The sequence below is a fragment of the Hemitrygon akajei genome, chromosome 14 (genome assembly GCF_048418815.1).
Source record: "Hemitrygon akajei chromosome 14, sHemAka1.3, whole genome shotgun sequence".
NCBI classification, from domain to species: Eukaryota; Metazoa; Chordata; class Chondrichthyes; order Myliobatiformes; family Dasyatidae; genus Hemitrygon; species Hemitrygon akajei.
The window spans coordinates 55502276-55520432 of record NC_133137.1 but is presented as its reverse complement, the minus strand read 5'-3'; the positions used below and the strand labels follow the sequence as shown (position 1 = coordinate 55520432).

General features: G+C 41.7%; 1 protein-coding gene across 8 annotated transcripts in view; it reads right to left on the bottom strand.

Annotated features, from left to right (window-relative positions):
* LOC140738596 (ATP-binding cassette sub-family C member 9-like) overlaps positions 1 to 18157 on the bottom strand; it is a 188490-nt gene that overhangs the window by 29864 nt on the left and 140469 nt on the right. For 6 of the 8 annotated variants that reach the window (XR_012101405.1, XM_073066119.1, XM_073066113.1 and 3 more), the window contains 6 exons: positions 16121 to 16278; positions 13373 to 13465; positions 12954 to 13056; positions 12198 to 12311; positions 11460 to 11580; positions 2311 to 2441 (listed from right to left, as the gene is read on the bottom strand). Coding sequence is in view for 6 of the 8 variants with exons in the window: in XM_073066119.1 (XP_072922220.1) it covers positions 2311 to 2441; positions 11460 to 11580; positions 12198 to 12311; positions 12954 to 13056; positions 13373 to 13465; positions 16121 to 16278 (720 nt within the window). In the remaining 2 variants the exon portion in view is untranslated. The remainder of the gene's footprint in view (positions 1 to 2310; positions 2442 to 11459; positions 11581 to 12197; positions 12312 to 12953; positions 13057 to 13372; positions 13466 to 16120; positions 16279 to 18157) is intronic. The other 2 variants (XM_073066117.1, XR_012101406.1) reach the window with 2 other exon arrangements.

The window sequence follows — 18157 nt, the reverse complement described above, 5'->3', positions numbered from 1 at the left end:
TTCTAAATTTTCTTTTAGACTCTTATCTCTCAGTGGTCTGAGGAAATTAGCAGTACTATAAAATCACCAGTATCACTACACTGCTCAGCTTATCACCGAAACAACCAGGAAAAAATATATTTAAATACTCCAGAACACAACTAGAAAAATAGATTACTTCAGTATATACCTTAGTATAGCAATGCTATGACCACTTTACAATACAATGGACTTTGCTTTTAATTTTGTTCTAATTGTGTTCTCTCTTATTAAAGTTGTGTATAATTTATGTTTTTTCTCTGAGAATGTCGTGTATCTGATGTTATGTACTGTGATGCAGCTGCAAGTAAGTTTCTCGTTGAATATGTATATGAGAATAAACTTGACTTTGACTCTAGCCTCAAATCAAGTTTTGCAAACAGTATTGAATGGCTAAGTCCTAATTTGAATGCTTGCATGTTTGTATGCTCTCTGAGCATTTTATCCTGTGGACTCTTCTCCCCGGCAATGATGCCTTTCAAATACTCTCCAGATCTAGATGCCTTCATTTAGTGGAAGTGGTAGATACGGGTGGGGTTTCAACATTTAAGAGCAATTTGGATGAGCACATGGTCGGGAAGGTATGGAGAGCTCTGTCCAATGTGCAGATCAATGGGGCTAGGCAGAATAACAGTTTGGCATGGACCAGATGGGCCAAAGGGCTTGCTTCTGCGCTGTAGTGCTCTATATCTCCATGTCTTCATTCGCAATTTGGCTTTTTCCATTACATCTAAACACATAGATCAAATTACCTTCTAGGTTGTTTGCTTTGGCAAAGTGTCTGCAGCAGCTTTCTTGCAGATCATTTTACTGAACAATCTCTTTGCTTCCCATCATCTTCTGGAGCTTTAACCAAATGCGATGACAGGTGAGAACAAACTTAAGCCTCCGTTTAGCACCCTGCCTGCAGAGTCCGGCCAACTTCACACAGTACTATAGTGCTTGGCCTCATCAGCAACAATGAACAGTCAGCATACAGAGAGGAGGTAGACAGTCTTGTGAAATGGTGCGAGAACAACAACCCTAGTCTCGACATGGACAAGACAAAAGAGATAATGGTGGACTTCAGGAAGGCGCAGGTCGACCACTCTCTATTGCACATCAACGGCTCTGCTGTGGAGAAAGTGAATAGCACAAAGTTCCTTGGTGTGTGCATAATGGATAATCTAACCTGGACACCAACACCTCTTCACTAGTCAAGAAGGCACACAGTGGTTACGTTTTCTTAGGGGACAGAGGTGTGTAAGGATCCCTGCCCCCATTCTAGCAACTTTCTACAGGAACACATCCTGTCTGGATGCATCATTGTGTGGTACGGAAGCTGCAAGGCATTGGATCGCAAGACTCTAGAGAGGATCAATGGGGTCTACCTCTCCCTATTTGTGACATTTATTGGAAGTGTTGCAGACAAAGGGCCTGAAGCACAGCTGAGGATCCCTACCACCCATACCACAACCTCTTTGACTCACTGCCATCAGGAAGGAGGTACAGAAGCATCAGGACTAGGGCTGCCAGACTGGGTAACAGCTCTTTCCTCAGGCTGTGAGACTAATGAATGCCACTATTACGGTCATATCCCTAGGACAGTAAGCTGTTTACTTTTTACTGCATGTTTTACCTGTGCTGTTGACTAATTGAATATTGAATTCTATTTTATTAATGTATTTATGGTAATATTCGGTTTTCTGTGCTGTGTGTGAAACATGTTTTGTGGGTGCACCGTTGTCCAGAGGAGCGTTGTTTAGTTTGGTTGTATATATGTACAGTCAGGTGACAATGAACTTGAACTACAGTGGGAGGGCACAGTGAACAAACCCCAAAGAGAGGAAAACATGAGACAATGAAATGCTTGCATATATTTTCTGCTGCTTCTTCTGGTAAAAAAAATTGCAAAATCCATAGCATTGTTTACACATTATTTCTTTCAGTCACCTTAAGGCAATGAAATTAAACAGTGAAAGTGAGAGCATTCCGTTGGCCGAGACAAAATAACCAGACACCAGATGTGTTTACTGTGGGTCTAACACAGTATAATACATATTAATAAAAGGGCAAAACAAATAAAATTCTACTACTATTGAGATCCATTCAAATAATCTTGCTGTTTGATGCATACTTCCAGTCAATAAAATTCAAGCTGCATCTTTACTTTGAATTTGAAATTTCTCATATCGGTTGACTTGCATTCTTCTGTATCTGCATTTCTCCCTGATGTGTTCACTTGCCCCCATGCTATTGCCATATTCTTATCTGTAAGGACAGTAAGTCAGCAAGATTTGTGCAGTTTCTCACCTTCTGACCAGGTGTGATGTAGGCTTTGACATGTTTAAGCACCGGTTTGAGAGATGAGTCATATCGAACACAGAGGTCCTGAATTTTTATCTCTCCTTGCTGCGGCCAGTCTTCCGGGACCTGGGATGGGTCTAAATAGAATACAGATATCCCGATTGAATACAGAACCTCAAACAGGCATTTTTAATTCAAAACAAAAATGAAAACTGCAGATGCTGGAAATCTGAGATAAAGACAGAAAATGCTGCTCAGGCAGCATCTGCAGAAAAAGGAACAGAGTTAATACGTCAGGTTAATGAACCTGACTATTGCACCACAGTGCCGTAGCGGTTAACACAATGCGATTACAGCTTGAGATGACCAAGTTCAGAGTTCAATTCCAATGACATCTGTAAGGAGTCTGTATGTCCTCCCTGTGGAACACATGGGTTTCCTCCCACAGAATCAAGGTATATTGGTTAGTAGGTTAATTGATTATTGTAAATTGTCCAGTAATTAGGCTTGGGTTAAAGCAGGGATGCTGGCTGCATGGCTCATAGGGTCAGAAGTGTCTGTTCCACGCTCTAGCCCAAAAAATAAGTAAATAAATAAACCTGGAGTGGAATTCTGATGAAGGGTCTTCAATCAGTTCAGGTTCATTTAACGGACTCTGATTCAATTAGTTGCTTCAAACTTAGAGCAGATCATTCTAAATATTTCCCTTCATACAAGGTAACTCCAGGCTCTACTGTAGATTGAGACAATAGAGAACTCTACATGTAGAGAGTCATAGGTCATATAGATTGTACCTTAATTTGTGCATGCTCCAATGCTCCAAAGTTGAGCACGTCCAGAGAAACTTCAGAAATAAAAGTTAATTGGCGTATTGCACCCCATTTGGATAGTGAGGGAACAGTTATAGCCCCTTGTACCTGTTTCAGCATTCAAGCAAATCATAACTCATAGAAATCAATTGGAATTAACATGGGGGGTGGGGTAAGAGCACGAGAATTAGATGCAGGAGTGAGCCACCTGACTCACTTGTTCATCAAGATCACAGCCAATATACCTCCCAAACATCATTTTCCTTTTCCATACCCACATTCCTTGGTTCCCTCAATCTCTAAAAATCTATCCAAGTTAATTTGAATGAACCCATTGCCTAGGTCTCTACAGCCTTTTGGAGGTCAGAATTCTAAAGATACACCATTGAATTTCTCCTCATCTCATCCTTAAGTAGTCTATCCCTTATACTGAGAGTAGAATGGGAGCAATGGGAGACATCCTCTCTGCACTGAACTTTTTCAACCCTGTAGGAATTTTATAAATGTCAGTGAGATTTCATTCTTCTAAACTCTAGAGAACACAGGCCTGGTTGACACAATCTTTCCCTAAACAGCAAACTTTCCATTCTTGGAGTCTCTCCAATAAAATTGCAAAAGTCCCTCCACTCTTTAAGAAAGGAGGAAGGCAGCAGAAAGGAAATTATAGACCAGTTAGCCTGACCTCAGTGGTTGGGAAGATGTTAGAGTCAATTGTTAAGGATGAGGTGATGAAGTACTTGGTGAAACAGGACAAGATAGGACAAAGTCAGCATGGCTTCCTTAAAGGAAAATCCTGCTAGCCGAACCTGTTGAAATTCTTTGAGGAGATTACAAGTAGGGTAGATAAAGGATGCAGTGGATGTTCTATATTTGGACTTTCAGAAGGCCTTTGACAAGGTGCCACACATGAAACTGCTTACCAATTTAAGAGCCATGGTATTATAGGAAAGTTACTGGCATGGTTAAAGCATTGGCTGATAGCAGCGGGCAGTGAGTGGGAATAAAAGGATCCTTTCGTGGTTAGCTGCCAGTGATTACTGGTGTTCTGCAGGTGCCGGTGTTGGGACCACTTCTTTTTGTGCTGTATTTAAATCGAAGCAAGAGGTGGAAAGGGAAGAGGTAAAAGAAGCTTGGAGAGAAGCTGTTTTTTTAAAACTGATCGAGGCAAAGAGGCTAGACTGGGCAGGCGCGTGATGTAGCACGTCAAAGATTTAAAGGAAAGACCACCATATACAGCGGCCATCGTCGTAGCAGCCATCGTCGGAGTGGGATGGCTTTGGCTTAATCAGGTTTCAGCGAGAACAGGCAGAGCAGGTTGAACAGGGCACGACTGTGCAAGCGCGTGAAAGTCGGCCTCTGAGATCAGTGGGGGAATTTTAAAAAGCGAGCAGAGGCTGAGTACGAGCTTCACCCCGGGTGAGGTAAGGCCAGGTAAACTCCTTTAATGAATCTAATTAGCTTAGGAGTAGGTAATGGAGGCAGTAGTTAGGGCAGTTGAGTGCTCCGTTTGCAGTATGTGGGAAGTCAGGGCGAGCACAGCTGTCCCTGATGACTACACCTGCAAAAGGTGCATCCAGCTGCAGCTCCTGACAAACCGTGTGAGGGAACTGGAGCTGGAGCTGGATGAACTTCAGATCATTCGGGAGGCAGAGGCAGAAATAGACAGGAGTTTCAGGGAGATAGTCACCCCTAGGAGTCAGGAGACAGGTAGTTGGGTGACTGTCAGGAGAGGGAAGGGGAATAGACAGGAAGAGCAGAGCACCCCTGTGGCCGTTCCCATCAACAATAATATACTGTTTTGGATACTGTTGGTGGGGACAACCTACCAGGGACAAGTTGCAGTGGTTGCATCTCTGGCACCGGGACTGGACCCTCAGCTCAGAAGGGAAGGAGGGAAAAAAGGAGAGCAGTAGTGATAGGGGATTCGATAGTTAGGGGAACAGATAGGAGGTTCTGTGGAAGAGATCGAGAATCCCGGATGGTCTGTTGCCTCCCTGGTGCCAAGGTCCGCGATATCTCGGATTGAGTTCTCAGTATTCTCAAGAGGCAGGGTGAGCAGCCGGATGTCGTGGTCCATGTAGGGACCAATGACGTGGGTAGGAAGAGTGAGGAGGTTCTGAAAGGTGAGTTTAGGGAGCTAGGTGTCAAGTTAAAGGGCAGGAACTCCAGGATAGCAATCTCAGGATTGCTACCAGTGCCACGTGCAGGTGGGTTTAGAAATAGTAAGATAGTGCAGATCAACACGCGGCTGAAGACATGGTGCAGGAGAGAGGGCTTCAGAGTTATAGATAATTGGGCAGTTTTCCAGGGAAGGTGGGACTTGTTCCAGTGGGACGGTTTACATCTGAACTGGAGGGGGACAAATATTCTTGCAGGTAGGTTTGCTAGAGAGGCTCCAGTGGATTTAAACTAGATACGAGGGGGGAGTGGAACCAGAGTGTAGGAACAGATTTATGGGAGAAGGAAGAAAAAGAAGACAGTAAAGTTCTTCGTACTGTTAGAGATAAACAGAGAGGAAGACGTGGAGAATTTCTTAAATGCATTTATTTTAATGCTAGGAGCATTGTAAGAAAGGTGGATGAGCTTAGAGCATGGATTGATACCTGGAAATATGATGTTGTAGCTATTAGTGAAACATGGTTGCAGGAGGGGTGTGATTGGCAACTAAATATTCCTGGATTTCGTTGCTTCAGGTGTGATAGAATTGGAGGGACAAGAGGGGGAGGTGCTGCATTGCTTGTCAGAGAAAGTATTACAGCGGTGCTCTGCCAGGATAGATTAGAGGGGTCATCTAGGGAAGCTATTTGGGTGGAATTGAGGAATGGGAAAGGTGTAGTAACACTTATAGGGGTGTATTATAGACCACCTAATGGGGAGTGAGAATTAGAGGAGCAAATTTGCAAGGAGATAGAAGATATTTGTAGTAAGCACAGGGTGGTGATTGTGGGAGATTTTAATTTTCAACACTTAGACTGGGAAGCCCATATTATAAAAGGGATGGATGGTTTGGAGTTTGTAAAATGTGTGCAGGGTAGTTTTTTTGCAGCAATACATAGAAGTACCGACTAGAGAAGGGGCAGTGTTGGATCTTCTGTTAGGGAATGAAATAGGTCAGGTGACGGAGGTATGTGTTGGGGAGCACTTTGGGTCCAGTGAACAAAATGCCATTATTTTCAATATAATTATGGAGAAGGATAGGACTGGACCCAGGGTTGAGATTTTTGATTGGAGAAAGGCTAACTTTGAGGAGATGTGAAAGGACTTAGAAGGAGTGGATTGGGAAAATTTGTTTTATGGGAAGGATGTAATAGAGAAATGGAGGTCATTTAAAGGTGAAATTTTGAGGGTACAGAATCTTTATGTCCTTGTTAGGTTGGAAGGAAAGGTTAAAAGTTTGAGAGAGCCATGGTTTTCAAGGGATATTGGAAATTTGGTTAGGAAAAATAGAGATATCTACAATAAATATAGGCAGCATGGAGTAAATGAGGTGCTCGAGGAATATAAAGAATGTAAGAAGAATCTTAAGAAAGAAATTAGAAAAGCTAAAAGAAGATACGAGGTTGCTTTGGCAAGTAAGGTGAAAATAAATCCAAAGGGTTTCTACAGTTATATTAATAGCAAAAGGATAGTGAGGGATAAAATTGGTCCCTTAGAGAATCAGAGTGGACAGCTATGTATGGAGCCGAAAGAGATGGGGGAGATTTTGAACAATTTCTTTTCTTCGGTATTCACTAAGAAGGATATTGAATTGTGTAAGGTAAGGGAAACAAGCAGGGAAGTTATGGAAACTATGACGATTAAAGAGGAGGAAGTACTGGCACTTTTAAGGAATATAAAAGTGGATAAATCTCCGGATCCTGACAAGATATTCCCTAGGACCTTGAGGGAGGTTAGTGTAGAAATAGCAAGGGCTCTGACAGAAATATTTCAAATGTCATTAGAAACAGGGATGGTGCCGGAGGATTGGCATATTGCTCATGTGGTTCCATTGTTTAAAAAGGGTTCTAAGAGTAAACCTAGCAATTATAGGCCTGTCAGTTTGACATCAGTGGTGAGTAAATTAATGGGAAGTATTCTTAGAGATGGTGTATATATAATTATCTGGATAGACATGGTCTGATTAGGAACAGTCAGCATGGATTTGTGCGTGGAAGGTCATGTTTGACAAATCTTACTGAATTTTTTGAAGAGGTTACGAGGAAAGTTGACGAGGGTAAAGCAGTGGATGTTGTCTATATGGACTTCAGTAAGGCCTTTGACAAGGTTCCACATGGAAGGTTAGTTAGGAAGGTTCAATCGTTAGGTATTAATATTGAAGGAGTAAAATGGATTCAACAGTGGCTGGATGGGAGATGCCAGAGAGTAGTGGTGGATAACTGTTTGTCAGGTTGGAGGCCGGTGACTAGTGATGTGCCTCGGGGATCTGTACTGGGTCCAATGTTGTTTGTCATATATGTTAATGATCTGGATGATGGGGTGGTAAATTGGATTAGGAAGTATGCAGATGATACTAAGGTAGGTGGCATTGTGGATAATGAAGTAGGTTTTCAAAGCTTGCAGAGAGATTTAGGCCAGTTAGAAGAGTGGGCTGAACGATGGCAGATGGCGTTTAATGCTGATAAGTGTGAGGTGCTACATTTTGGTAGGAATAATCCAAATAGGACATACATGGTAAATGGTAGGGCATTGAAGAATGCAGTAAAACAGAGTGATCTAGGAATAATGGTGCATAGTTCCCTGAAGGTGGAATCTCATGTGGATAGGGTGGTGAAGAAAGCTTTTGGTATGCTGGCCTTTATAAATCAGAGCATTGAGTATAGGAGTTGGGATGTAATGTTAAGATTGTACAAGGCATTGGTAAGGCCGAATTTGGAGTATTGTGTACAGTTTTGGTCACCAAATTACAGGAAAGATGTCAACAAAATAGAGAGAGTACAGAGAAGATTTACTGGAATGATACCAGGGTTTCAGCGCCTAAGTTGCAGGGAAAGGTTGAACAAGTTAGGTCTTCATTCTTTGGAGCGTAGCAGGTTGAGGTGGGACTTGATAGAGGTATTTAAAATTATGAAGGGGATAGAGTTGACATGGATAGGCTTTATCCAATGAGAGTAAGGGAGATTCAAACAAGAGGACATGAGTTGAGAGTTGGGGGCAAAAGTTTAAGGGTAATACGAGGGGGAATTTCTTTACTTAGTAGCTGTGTGGAACGAGCTTCCAGTAGAATATTGTAGGTTCAATATTGTCATTTAAAGTAAAATTGGATTGGTATATGGACAGGAAAGGAATGGAGGGTTATGGGCTGAGTGCGGGCCAGTGGGACTAGGTGAGAGTAAGCGTTCAGCACCAACTAGTAGTGCCGAGATGGCCTGTTTCCGTGCTGTAATTGTTATATGGTTATATCAATGATTCAGATGATGGAATAGATGGCTTTGTTGCCAAGTTTGCAGATGATATGAAAATTGGTGGAGGCACAGGTAGTGTTGAGGAAACAGGTAGGCTGCAGAAGGACCTAGACAGATTAGCAGAATGAGCAAGAAAGTGGCAAATGAAATACAATTTTGGAGAACACATGGTCATGCACTTTGGTGGAAGAAATAAATGTGCAGATTATTTTCTAATTGTGGAGAAAATCTAAAAATCTGAGATGCAAAGGGACTTGGGAGACCTTATGCAGAACACCCCAAAGGTTAACTTGCAGGTTGAATCAGTGGTGAGGGAGGCAAATGTAATGTTATTTCAAAGGGTCTAGAATGCAAGATCAGGGATGTGATGCTGAGGCTTTATAAGGCACTGGTAAGACCTCACCTTGAGTATTGTGAACAATTCAAGGCTCCTCATCTGAGGGAAGATGTGCTGGCATTGGAGAGGGTTCAGAGGAGGTTCATAACGATGATTCCGGAAATGAAAGGGTTATTGTACGAGCAATGTTTGATAGTTCTAGGTCTACATTCATTAGAATTTTGAAGGATGAGGGGAGATCTCACTGAAACCTTTTGAATGCTGAAAAGCCTAGGCAAAGTGGATATGGAAAGGATGTTTCCCATGCTGGGGTAGTCTAGGACAAGAGAGCACTGCCTCAGGATAGAGGGGCATCCATTTAAAACAGAGATGTGGAGAAATTTCTTTAGCCAGAGGGTGGAAAATTTGTGGAATTTATTACCACAGGCAGCTGTGGAGGCCAAGTCAACAGGTGTATTTAAGGCAGAACTTGATAGGTTCTTAATTGGTCATGGCATCAAAGGTTATGGGGAGAAGGCTGGGGAGTGGGGCTGAGGAGGGGGAGAAAAAAAGGGATCAGCTACGACTGAATGGTGGAGCAGATGCGATGGGCCAAATGGACTATTTCTACTCCTATGTCTTATGGTCTAAAACTTTGCTGCACTCTGTCTGGGGCAAATACTGTGCATTCTCTTGTTTTTAGCTAGGAGACCACTATATTCCAAGTGCAGCCTCACCAAGGCCAAAAATAATTGCAGTAGATGATCTATATTCATAAATTAAAATACATACATCGTAAAGATCATACTTTTTCCCCTTTTCCCTTCTTAATCAGTTGCTGCTCCTCCATTAGTGAATTTTGTTAGTTTGTGTACAAGGTTATCTAGTTATATAGTCTAGGGATTATATATACCCAGTTGCCACGTTATTAGGTCCATCAGTACACCTGCTTATTAATGCAAATATCTAATCAGCCAATCAGGTGGCAGCAACACAATGCATAGAGGTGACATGGTCAAACGGTTTTGTTGCTGTTCAGACCAAATATTAGAATAGGGAAGAAAATGTTATCTAAGTGACTTTGACCATGGAATAATTGTTGGTGCCAGAAAAACTGGATTCAATTTCATAGAAACTGTTCACCTCTGGGGCTTTCACGCACAACAATTTCTAGACTTTACAAAGAATGGTGGTGAAGAACAAATAAAAAATCCAGTGAGTGGCAGTTCTGTGGGCAAAGTCACCCTTTAATGAGAGAGGTTAGAGGAGAATGGCCAGATTGTGTCATCATGTGTATACAGATGACCTGGATAAAAATGTAGATGGGTGGTTTAGTAAGTTTGTGGATGATACCAAGATTGGTGGAGTTGTGGACAGTGTAGAAGACTGGCAAAGAATATAGTGCGATATTGATATACAGTGCAAATATGAGCAGAGAAATGGCAAATGGAGTTGAACCCAGATAAATGCGAGTTGTTGAACCTTGATAGGGCAAATGTAAGGAGACAGAACACTGTTAAGGACAAGATCCTTAACAGAGTTGATGAGCACAGAGATCTTGGGATCCAAGCTCATAACTTCCTTAAAGGAACTGCCCAGGTCGATAAGGTGGTTAAAAAGGCTTATGGAATGCTTGATTTTACTAGTCGAGGGATTGAGTTCAAAAGTCAAGAGATTGTGTCACAAGTTTATAAAACTCTGGTTAGGCCACATCTGGAGTATTGCATACAGTTCTGGTCACCCCCCCTCCCCCCATAAGAAGGATGTTGAGGCTTTGGAGAGGGTGCAGAAGAGGGTTATCAGGATGCTGCCTGGTTTGGAGTGCGTGTGCTATCACGAGAGGCTCGATAAACGGGTTGTTTTCCCTGGAGCAGTGGAGGCTGAGGGAAGACCTGATGCAGGTTTACACGATTATGAGAGGCATAGACAGAGTGGACTGGGAGTATCTGCTCACCAGGGCTGAAATGTCTAATACAGGCTAATACAGAGGGCATAAGTTGAAGGTGAGATGGGTTAGGTTCAAAAGGGATGTGAGGGGTAAGTTTTTACTCAGAGAGTGGTGGATGCCTGAAATGCACTGCCTGGTATGGTGGTGGAGACAAATACGTTAGAGGCTTTTATGAGACTTTTATATAGGTACATGAATGTGAAGAAGATGGAGGGATAAGGATATTGTGTAGGTCGGAGGGATTAGTGTTTGGGTGTTTTTGATTTGTTTTTTAGCTGGTTTGGTACAACATTGTGGGCTGAAGGGCTTATCCCTCTGCTATACTGTTCTATGTAAGCTGAAGTAACCCAAGTAACCAGATGTTACAACAGTGGTGTACAGAAAAGCATCTCAAAATGCTCAACACATCGGACCTTGAAGCGGATGGGCTACAGCAGCAGAAGACCACAAACATACAGGAGGTACCTAATAAAGTGGCCACTGAGTGTGTATATTTATACAAATGTAGAATGGCATACCAGAGTTGGTTATGCTTGATGGCCATGCATGAAATATAGAACAAAGACTTTGTTACACTTGAAAGGCACACATTAATACAGTTATCCTTTAACAAGAACACCAAAAATATCGCTGTTTCTAGGTGTGAGTTCAGGGGAACATGTTACTTTTCTGAATCCTACCCATGGTTCCTTCATAATTTTCACTCTCAATGTTCAGGAAACTGTTGACCTTCTTCACAGCTCCCATCTGCACCTCCAGGTCAGCAAGATTTCTTACCACCCAGTTGAGGTAATTACAAACCTGTATTTAAAAAAATTCATTTAAATAGTTCTTTCCAAGATGCTTCAAGAGCTTCAGACCTAATTAACTTTATTATTGAAAAACAGTTGTTGATATATTGTAAAGACAAGCAAAGAAGTATCTGTTTTGTGGATAAGTTTTGACCATGGCAAAAGGGACCTCCCAACTCTTCATTGAATCAGTGCTATCAGATTACTGTCCAAAGCACTATTTCAAAAAACCAAAGGATATTGCTTCAACAACCCATGCAAGATCAAGTCAAACATAAGGGAATTCTCACACCATATAGGACCCACTTTAAAAAATAAATGTATGTTGCAGTTTTGTATACAGTCTTTCACGGCATATACTTTACTGGGGTTTAATAAAGCTTTAAAGTTTTTACATTAACTTTTAGACTACTGGCATGTACTTAATAGAAACCAAGTTAAGACCTGGACAAGACTTAACCGAGAGAATAAACTCAAGAAAATCATGCAGCACTGGTAGTGTACAACCTAATTCAAACACTTTAGAAATGTTCAGTGTAATTCTGGAATGTGGTGAAGTCAAAGCATGCTTTGTGTGACTGTCAAGGGTTTGTCGCACTACTGTTTTTGTCAAAAAGCTCAGCTTACCGTTAATGCGTAGGTAAGACCAAATCCTACAAGACCAGATGAAAGTTTGTAGTAAGAGGCATACATTATGGAGGCCAAAGCTGCAGTAAGTACAATATAGGCACCAAGATAATCCTGTTTATTTCAATAGGAAGAATCAGTCAGTTTACATTAACATTATAAGCCACCGTCGTAAACTATAAAAAAGATTAAGCTCGACAGACTGAAATGTTGGCAGGTTATTGCCTAACCTGCCAATAATTCTTTTTGGATGCTTTTGACCAATAAAATATGATGAGAAACACAGATTGTGGCTGTTCATTGTAACCACAATAGACAGTTTTTCATCTAAAGATTCTGTCAATGTGTCATTGCGAGCAGGGACAAGTATTTTTGATGTCTCTCCCTTCACAGTTGTACGATACACACATATACTACATAACAGTCTGGTAAACTTATTTTTGAACTGAACCATATATAGGAAAGACACATTCTAAAACGGGAGGGTTTGAATCTACGGAAGGAGGAAATATATCATTCAAGCAAAGTAGCAGTTTACCTTAGTGATATAAAGAGAAAAAGATTTAATTGTTCATAACCAAGGGAAGATTTAGATTGGCAGAGTCCTGTTACTCGGGCTTAAAAAGCAGCCTGTGCTATAAAAAGATGCTGTAGTATTGAAACATATTTATTCTCCTTTATTACAACTTGTGATAGCAATGGCCTGATTGCTTGCAACTATAAACACAGATTGAGTATAAATCTGTTCCCTCGTACCGTTCTAACTTCCAGCCATCTGTTGGCAGCTGACAGGAACAAGTAGGCAATATTGTTGGCGTCAGTGAGCTCCAGCATTCGCTGTTTAAATCTCGATTCATGTCTGCAATAGAACAGGTTCCTCCCTTCAGATTAATCCATTATTTCAAAGCTCCATAACAGAACCCTATTTCATATATTTTATTACACTTCAAGTTAGGATTTGCACAAGTCATTTAACTGTTTTGTGTGTGAGACTGCATAAGATACCTAATGATCTTCAGAGTTTCCAGCAGGACCCTGTCCTGATCAGAATGCTCCTCTGCACGGTAAGTGCTGAGCAAAGTCTACAGCCTTCTTAACCCACCCCGGAGAATTTATTCAGTTCCCTTCTTCCAACAGGCTAGAGATCGAATGGGACTTTGCAACCACTGTCTTACCGGAATGCTCGGATCGTTGTGAGCCCTTCAGCGGTTTCCGAGAAATGGCACAATAGAGGTAACTGTGTACTGTCATCCAGCTCCTGGAGATCCCTTTACCAGTGAAATAAAGAGTTAGGATGGGTTAAGACAGATGTGTCTAGACAGTACATTCCCACACTACGGAGAGGATACATTCTGAGAAGCTCATCCATAATCATTATTTTCCACAATGCAAACTCTTAACAAAAATTGAAAAAAATGGTTGCATCTTTCCATTCCTGTGTTTCTTCAGCTTCTCTCCCTCACATAACTTCTGTAGGAGTTCATCGTTAGGAGTTGGTGTCGGGACTCCTTTTCACATTATATGCCAATGATGTGGATGGTTGGTGGCTTTGTGGGCAAATTTGTGGATGAAATGAAGATAGGTGGAGGAGCAGGTTGTGTTGAGGAAGCAGTGAGTTTGCAGAAGAACTTTGATAAAATAGGACAATGGGCAAAGAAGTGGCATATGGAATATAGAGTTGGGAAGTGTATGATTGTGCACTTTGGAAGAAGGAATAAAGGCACAGGATATTTTCTAAATGGGGAGGAAAAATCAGAAATCGAAGTTGCAAAGGGAATGGGGAGTACTTGAGCAGGATTCCCCAAAGGTTGACTTGCAAGTTGAGTCACTAGTAAGGAAGGCAAATTCAGTGCTAGCATTCATTTCAAGAGGGCTGGGATATAAAAGCAAGGAGGTAATCCTGAGGTTTTATAAGGCATTGATCAGAACATACTTACAAGCAGTGTTGGGTTCATTATCGAAGAAACGATGTGCTGACATTGGAGAGGGTCCAGAGGAGGTTCATGAGAATGATCCCATAATGTAAAAATGTGTGAGGAACATTTGATGACTCTGGTCCAGTACTCATTAGAGTTTAGAAGAATGAGAGGGGATCTCACAGAAACCTATTGAAATATTGAAAGGCACAAATAGAATGGATGTGAAGAGGATGTTTCCTATAGTGGATGTGTCTAGGACCAAAAGGCATAGCATCAGAATGGGGGTGAATCTGTGCAATTCATTGCCACAGATGGCTGTAACAGCCAAATTATTGGGTATATTTAAAGCAGAGATTTACAGGTCTTTGACTAGTAAGGGGGTCAAAGGTTTCGGGAAGAAGGCAGGAGAATGAGATTGAGAGAGATATTAAATCAGCCACAATGGAATGGTAGAGCAGAACTGATGGGCCAGATAGCATAACTCATGTCTGAGGTATGCAGAAACCAGTGTGTGTATTCACAGATGGGGCTCAGCTTCTAAAGTTCACAGCAGCCATTGTATGTGCATGCTGTCTTCTCTGAAGCAACAGCCATGCAGTTGAGAAGACAAAGGGAAAAGTGTTAAATTGTGGGACATTTAGGTATTATGGTGGTGCATGATGGGGTAGGGTTCTCCCAGACAATGGAAAAACTTCATTGGTTATCTTTCTTCAATCAGGTGGATGGACATCAAAGCCACAGATTGCTACATCTCATACTGACACTCACAGATCTTAAAATAGTTATCAGTGCTGCCTGTGCGTAAAAGAGGAACACAGAGAAACCAATATGGAGGAATTAGTGTCATAGAATCAATATTGCAATGAGGCCCTGTGAATCACCTTTGGTTCCCATAGGTTTCCTAGTTTCCCAACAATCTCAAATATCATGGGTTATGACCGTCTGGGCCAATTCCTGTCAGTGAGTCAGAAACAGTGACGCAAAACCCAAGGTGACTTCATCACATCAGCAAAATATTACACCAGGGTTAAAAGTGCGGCTAGAGGAGAGGTTAGACAAACTTGGGTTGTTTTCTCTGGAGCCTTGGATTCTGAGGGGAGTCTGACAGACTTTTATAAGAAAGATGGGAGGTATAGATAAGGTAAAAAGAATCATCTTCCCAGGGGAAAAAAATGCCAAACACTAGAGGACATGCGTTAGTGTTGGGGGGAAAGTTTAAGGGAGATGTACAGGGCAAGTTTATTTGTAGAGAGAACGGAGGATGCCGGTGGGGGTGGTAGAGGCAGATACTGTACCATAGTGGAGTAGTAAAGGTTGTTACACAGACACAAGATTATGCATGGAGTGCAGGCAGAAGAGATTGAGATTATTTCAGCATCGTGCTCAGCACAGATTTCACAGGCTGCTCCTGTGGCGTATGCTTCATGTTTTATGAATCGCCAAGTCCTGTTTCCAATGGGTAACAATCCTATCACAGTCAACACTTTAAACATGCATAAAATGTTTTTCACATTAAGTTGTTGCATAAAATGAGGCACAGAAGGATGTTATTTTCTCCTAATCAAATCTCCACTCTCATGTCTTGATTAAAGATCAATGTTTGTCAAAATTTTTGAGCCAGGAATAGGGTCATTTTATTGGTGAGATGAAATAGAGTGGTGGAGAGTGGAGCCCCAAATTGTGAATATTTTGGATCTCATTTTTATAAACAGTAGTATAGAAAACTCAGAGAATAAAAATAGATAGTAGATGGTTGTAAAAATAAGCCAGGTGATTTGATTTTTTATTCCATTGTGCCATTTTCTTCAGTGTTCAAAGTTACAAAATTATGCTTTAAGTTCAGTCAACCGTGAATTGTTACATCCTGTCCACAAAACGGAAAAGGTCAGGTGGACAAAAGTGAAATCTATGCAAGATGCCCAATATTTTTGAAGGAAGATTAGCATCCATCACTTGCGGTTCTATTCCCTCCATGCAAACTAAGACACATTGATTCTTACTCACTTTGAAGCAACCCGGAAGTATTTCTGTATAAAGTAGAAAGCAACGCCAAAAGGCAATAAAGCCACGAGGAAGATTGGCGTGACGTACGAAAGAACACCTATTGCTGACAGACAGAGGAAGATCGATCTGGTCAAGGACTCCAGTGTCGGGGGAATATGCTGTACAGAAAGAGGCAACAGTTATAATTCATCTCTACTATCTTAACACTTCTGGCCATCACAAGATGCTAATTATGTATCAACAGTAGTACCTGTCGAATTCCTCCTTGCCCTGGCAAGGTCAACGTTCTTCCTAAAGGACTGCGAACTGCAGTGGAAGAATACAAAATGACCTCTTCTGCAGTAACATTTGGCTCACTCTACTGAGAGGGAATCAGCAATAACAGAACAGCCTTGTTTTTGTTGGAAGCAAGATACTGCAACATCATGTGGTCAGGAACACTGCTTTCGGTCACACAAGTGTGTGGTTTACATGTCAGCATACCCTACATTCTTACTGGATGCCATTTCACATACTGTTTCAGGCTGTATCACGTCCCATCAGCCATTTGTGTTCCCACAATGCACTGCCCTATACAGGACTGTGCAGCTGAGTGTGTCAAAGAGATGGCCGTGGGACTGATGAATTATGGGGTGCCAAATGGATATCCTATTTCTGTTCAGTTCTGGTCACCTTATTATAGGAAGGATGTGGAAGCATCAGAGAGGGTGCAGAGGAGATTTACCAGGATTCTGCCCAGATTAGAGAGCATAAAGATAGGTTGAGTGGGCTAAGGTTTTGCTCTTTGGAGTGAAGGAGGATGGAGGTGACTTGACTGAGATGCACACAATGATAGGAGGTATTGATCGAATGGATAGCCAGACACCATTTTTCCCCCAACAAAAATAGCTAACACCATAATTTTAAGGTGATGGAGGAAAGTATAGGGGGAGATAAGAAATTATTTATTTATTTATTTGTTTATTTACACAGAGAGTGGTGAGTATGTGGAACACCCTGCCAAGGGTGGTGACAGAAGCGGATACATTAGGGGTACTTAAGAAACTCATAAATAGGCACAAGAATGACAGAAAAATGGAGGGCTATGTAGGAGGGAAGGGTTAGATTCATATTACAGTAGGCTAAAAGGTCGACAGAAGGGCCTGTACTGTGCTGTGATGTTCTATGTTCAACGTTCTCTTCCAGCTGACCATAAAACATCCTATCTGGATGCATCACTGCTTGGTATTGATGCAGCTCTTCCCAAGGCTGCAAGTAAGTGAGATTGTTTTCATCTGCTGGATTTATTGTCCAAATGTTTTCGTACCAAATTCTCTTGCTGAGTCTAAATTTGGAAATGCAGTTCCATCTGTTTTATTTCCAAATCACAGTTGTACAGTTATCCTGCCTTGAAATATGATTTAATTTTAAGTTGAGCAAACGTGTTAATGATGTGTGAACACTTTTCCTTCATTTTAAGTGCAAGGTTAAGTTTCAGAATTTATTCAGGTCTGTGCACATATTCCTGTTTCAAGCCGACATCAAACATTCAGAAGCTGAGGCACGTTGGCCGGAGCCCCAGCTCTGTGCAAATCTCTGCAGGTCCCCTGGGGTAGTCGAAGGCCCAGTTTCTATGTGTCCGTGTCGGAATCCATGTCCAAGTCTGAAACCGGAGGCTGGAGGCCAAAGAATATGGACTGCCTTGGAGTTAGAGGGCTGTATGTGCGTGGCTGTCAGGGAGGAATGGGGACTGTTTTGCTGTTGTCCTTTTGATGCTTTTTGTGCTGTGCATCGTTTTGCCAACCACTGCAGGTATGCACCAGAATGTGAAGCGACACTTGTGGACTGCCCCCAGCACACCCTGGGTGTGTTGGTTTTTAACACAACCGACACATTTCACTGTATGTTTCTATGCGCAAATGATAAATAAACTTTAATCTTGAATTCTGACCCAAATACGATAACACACTTCAGCAGTTTGGACTTGACTAATGAACAATCATCGCACAAGGAACAAAACACATTCAGTATAGCCTAGCTCAACTTATCAGCTGAAGA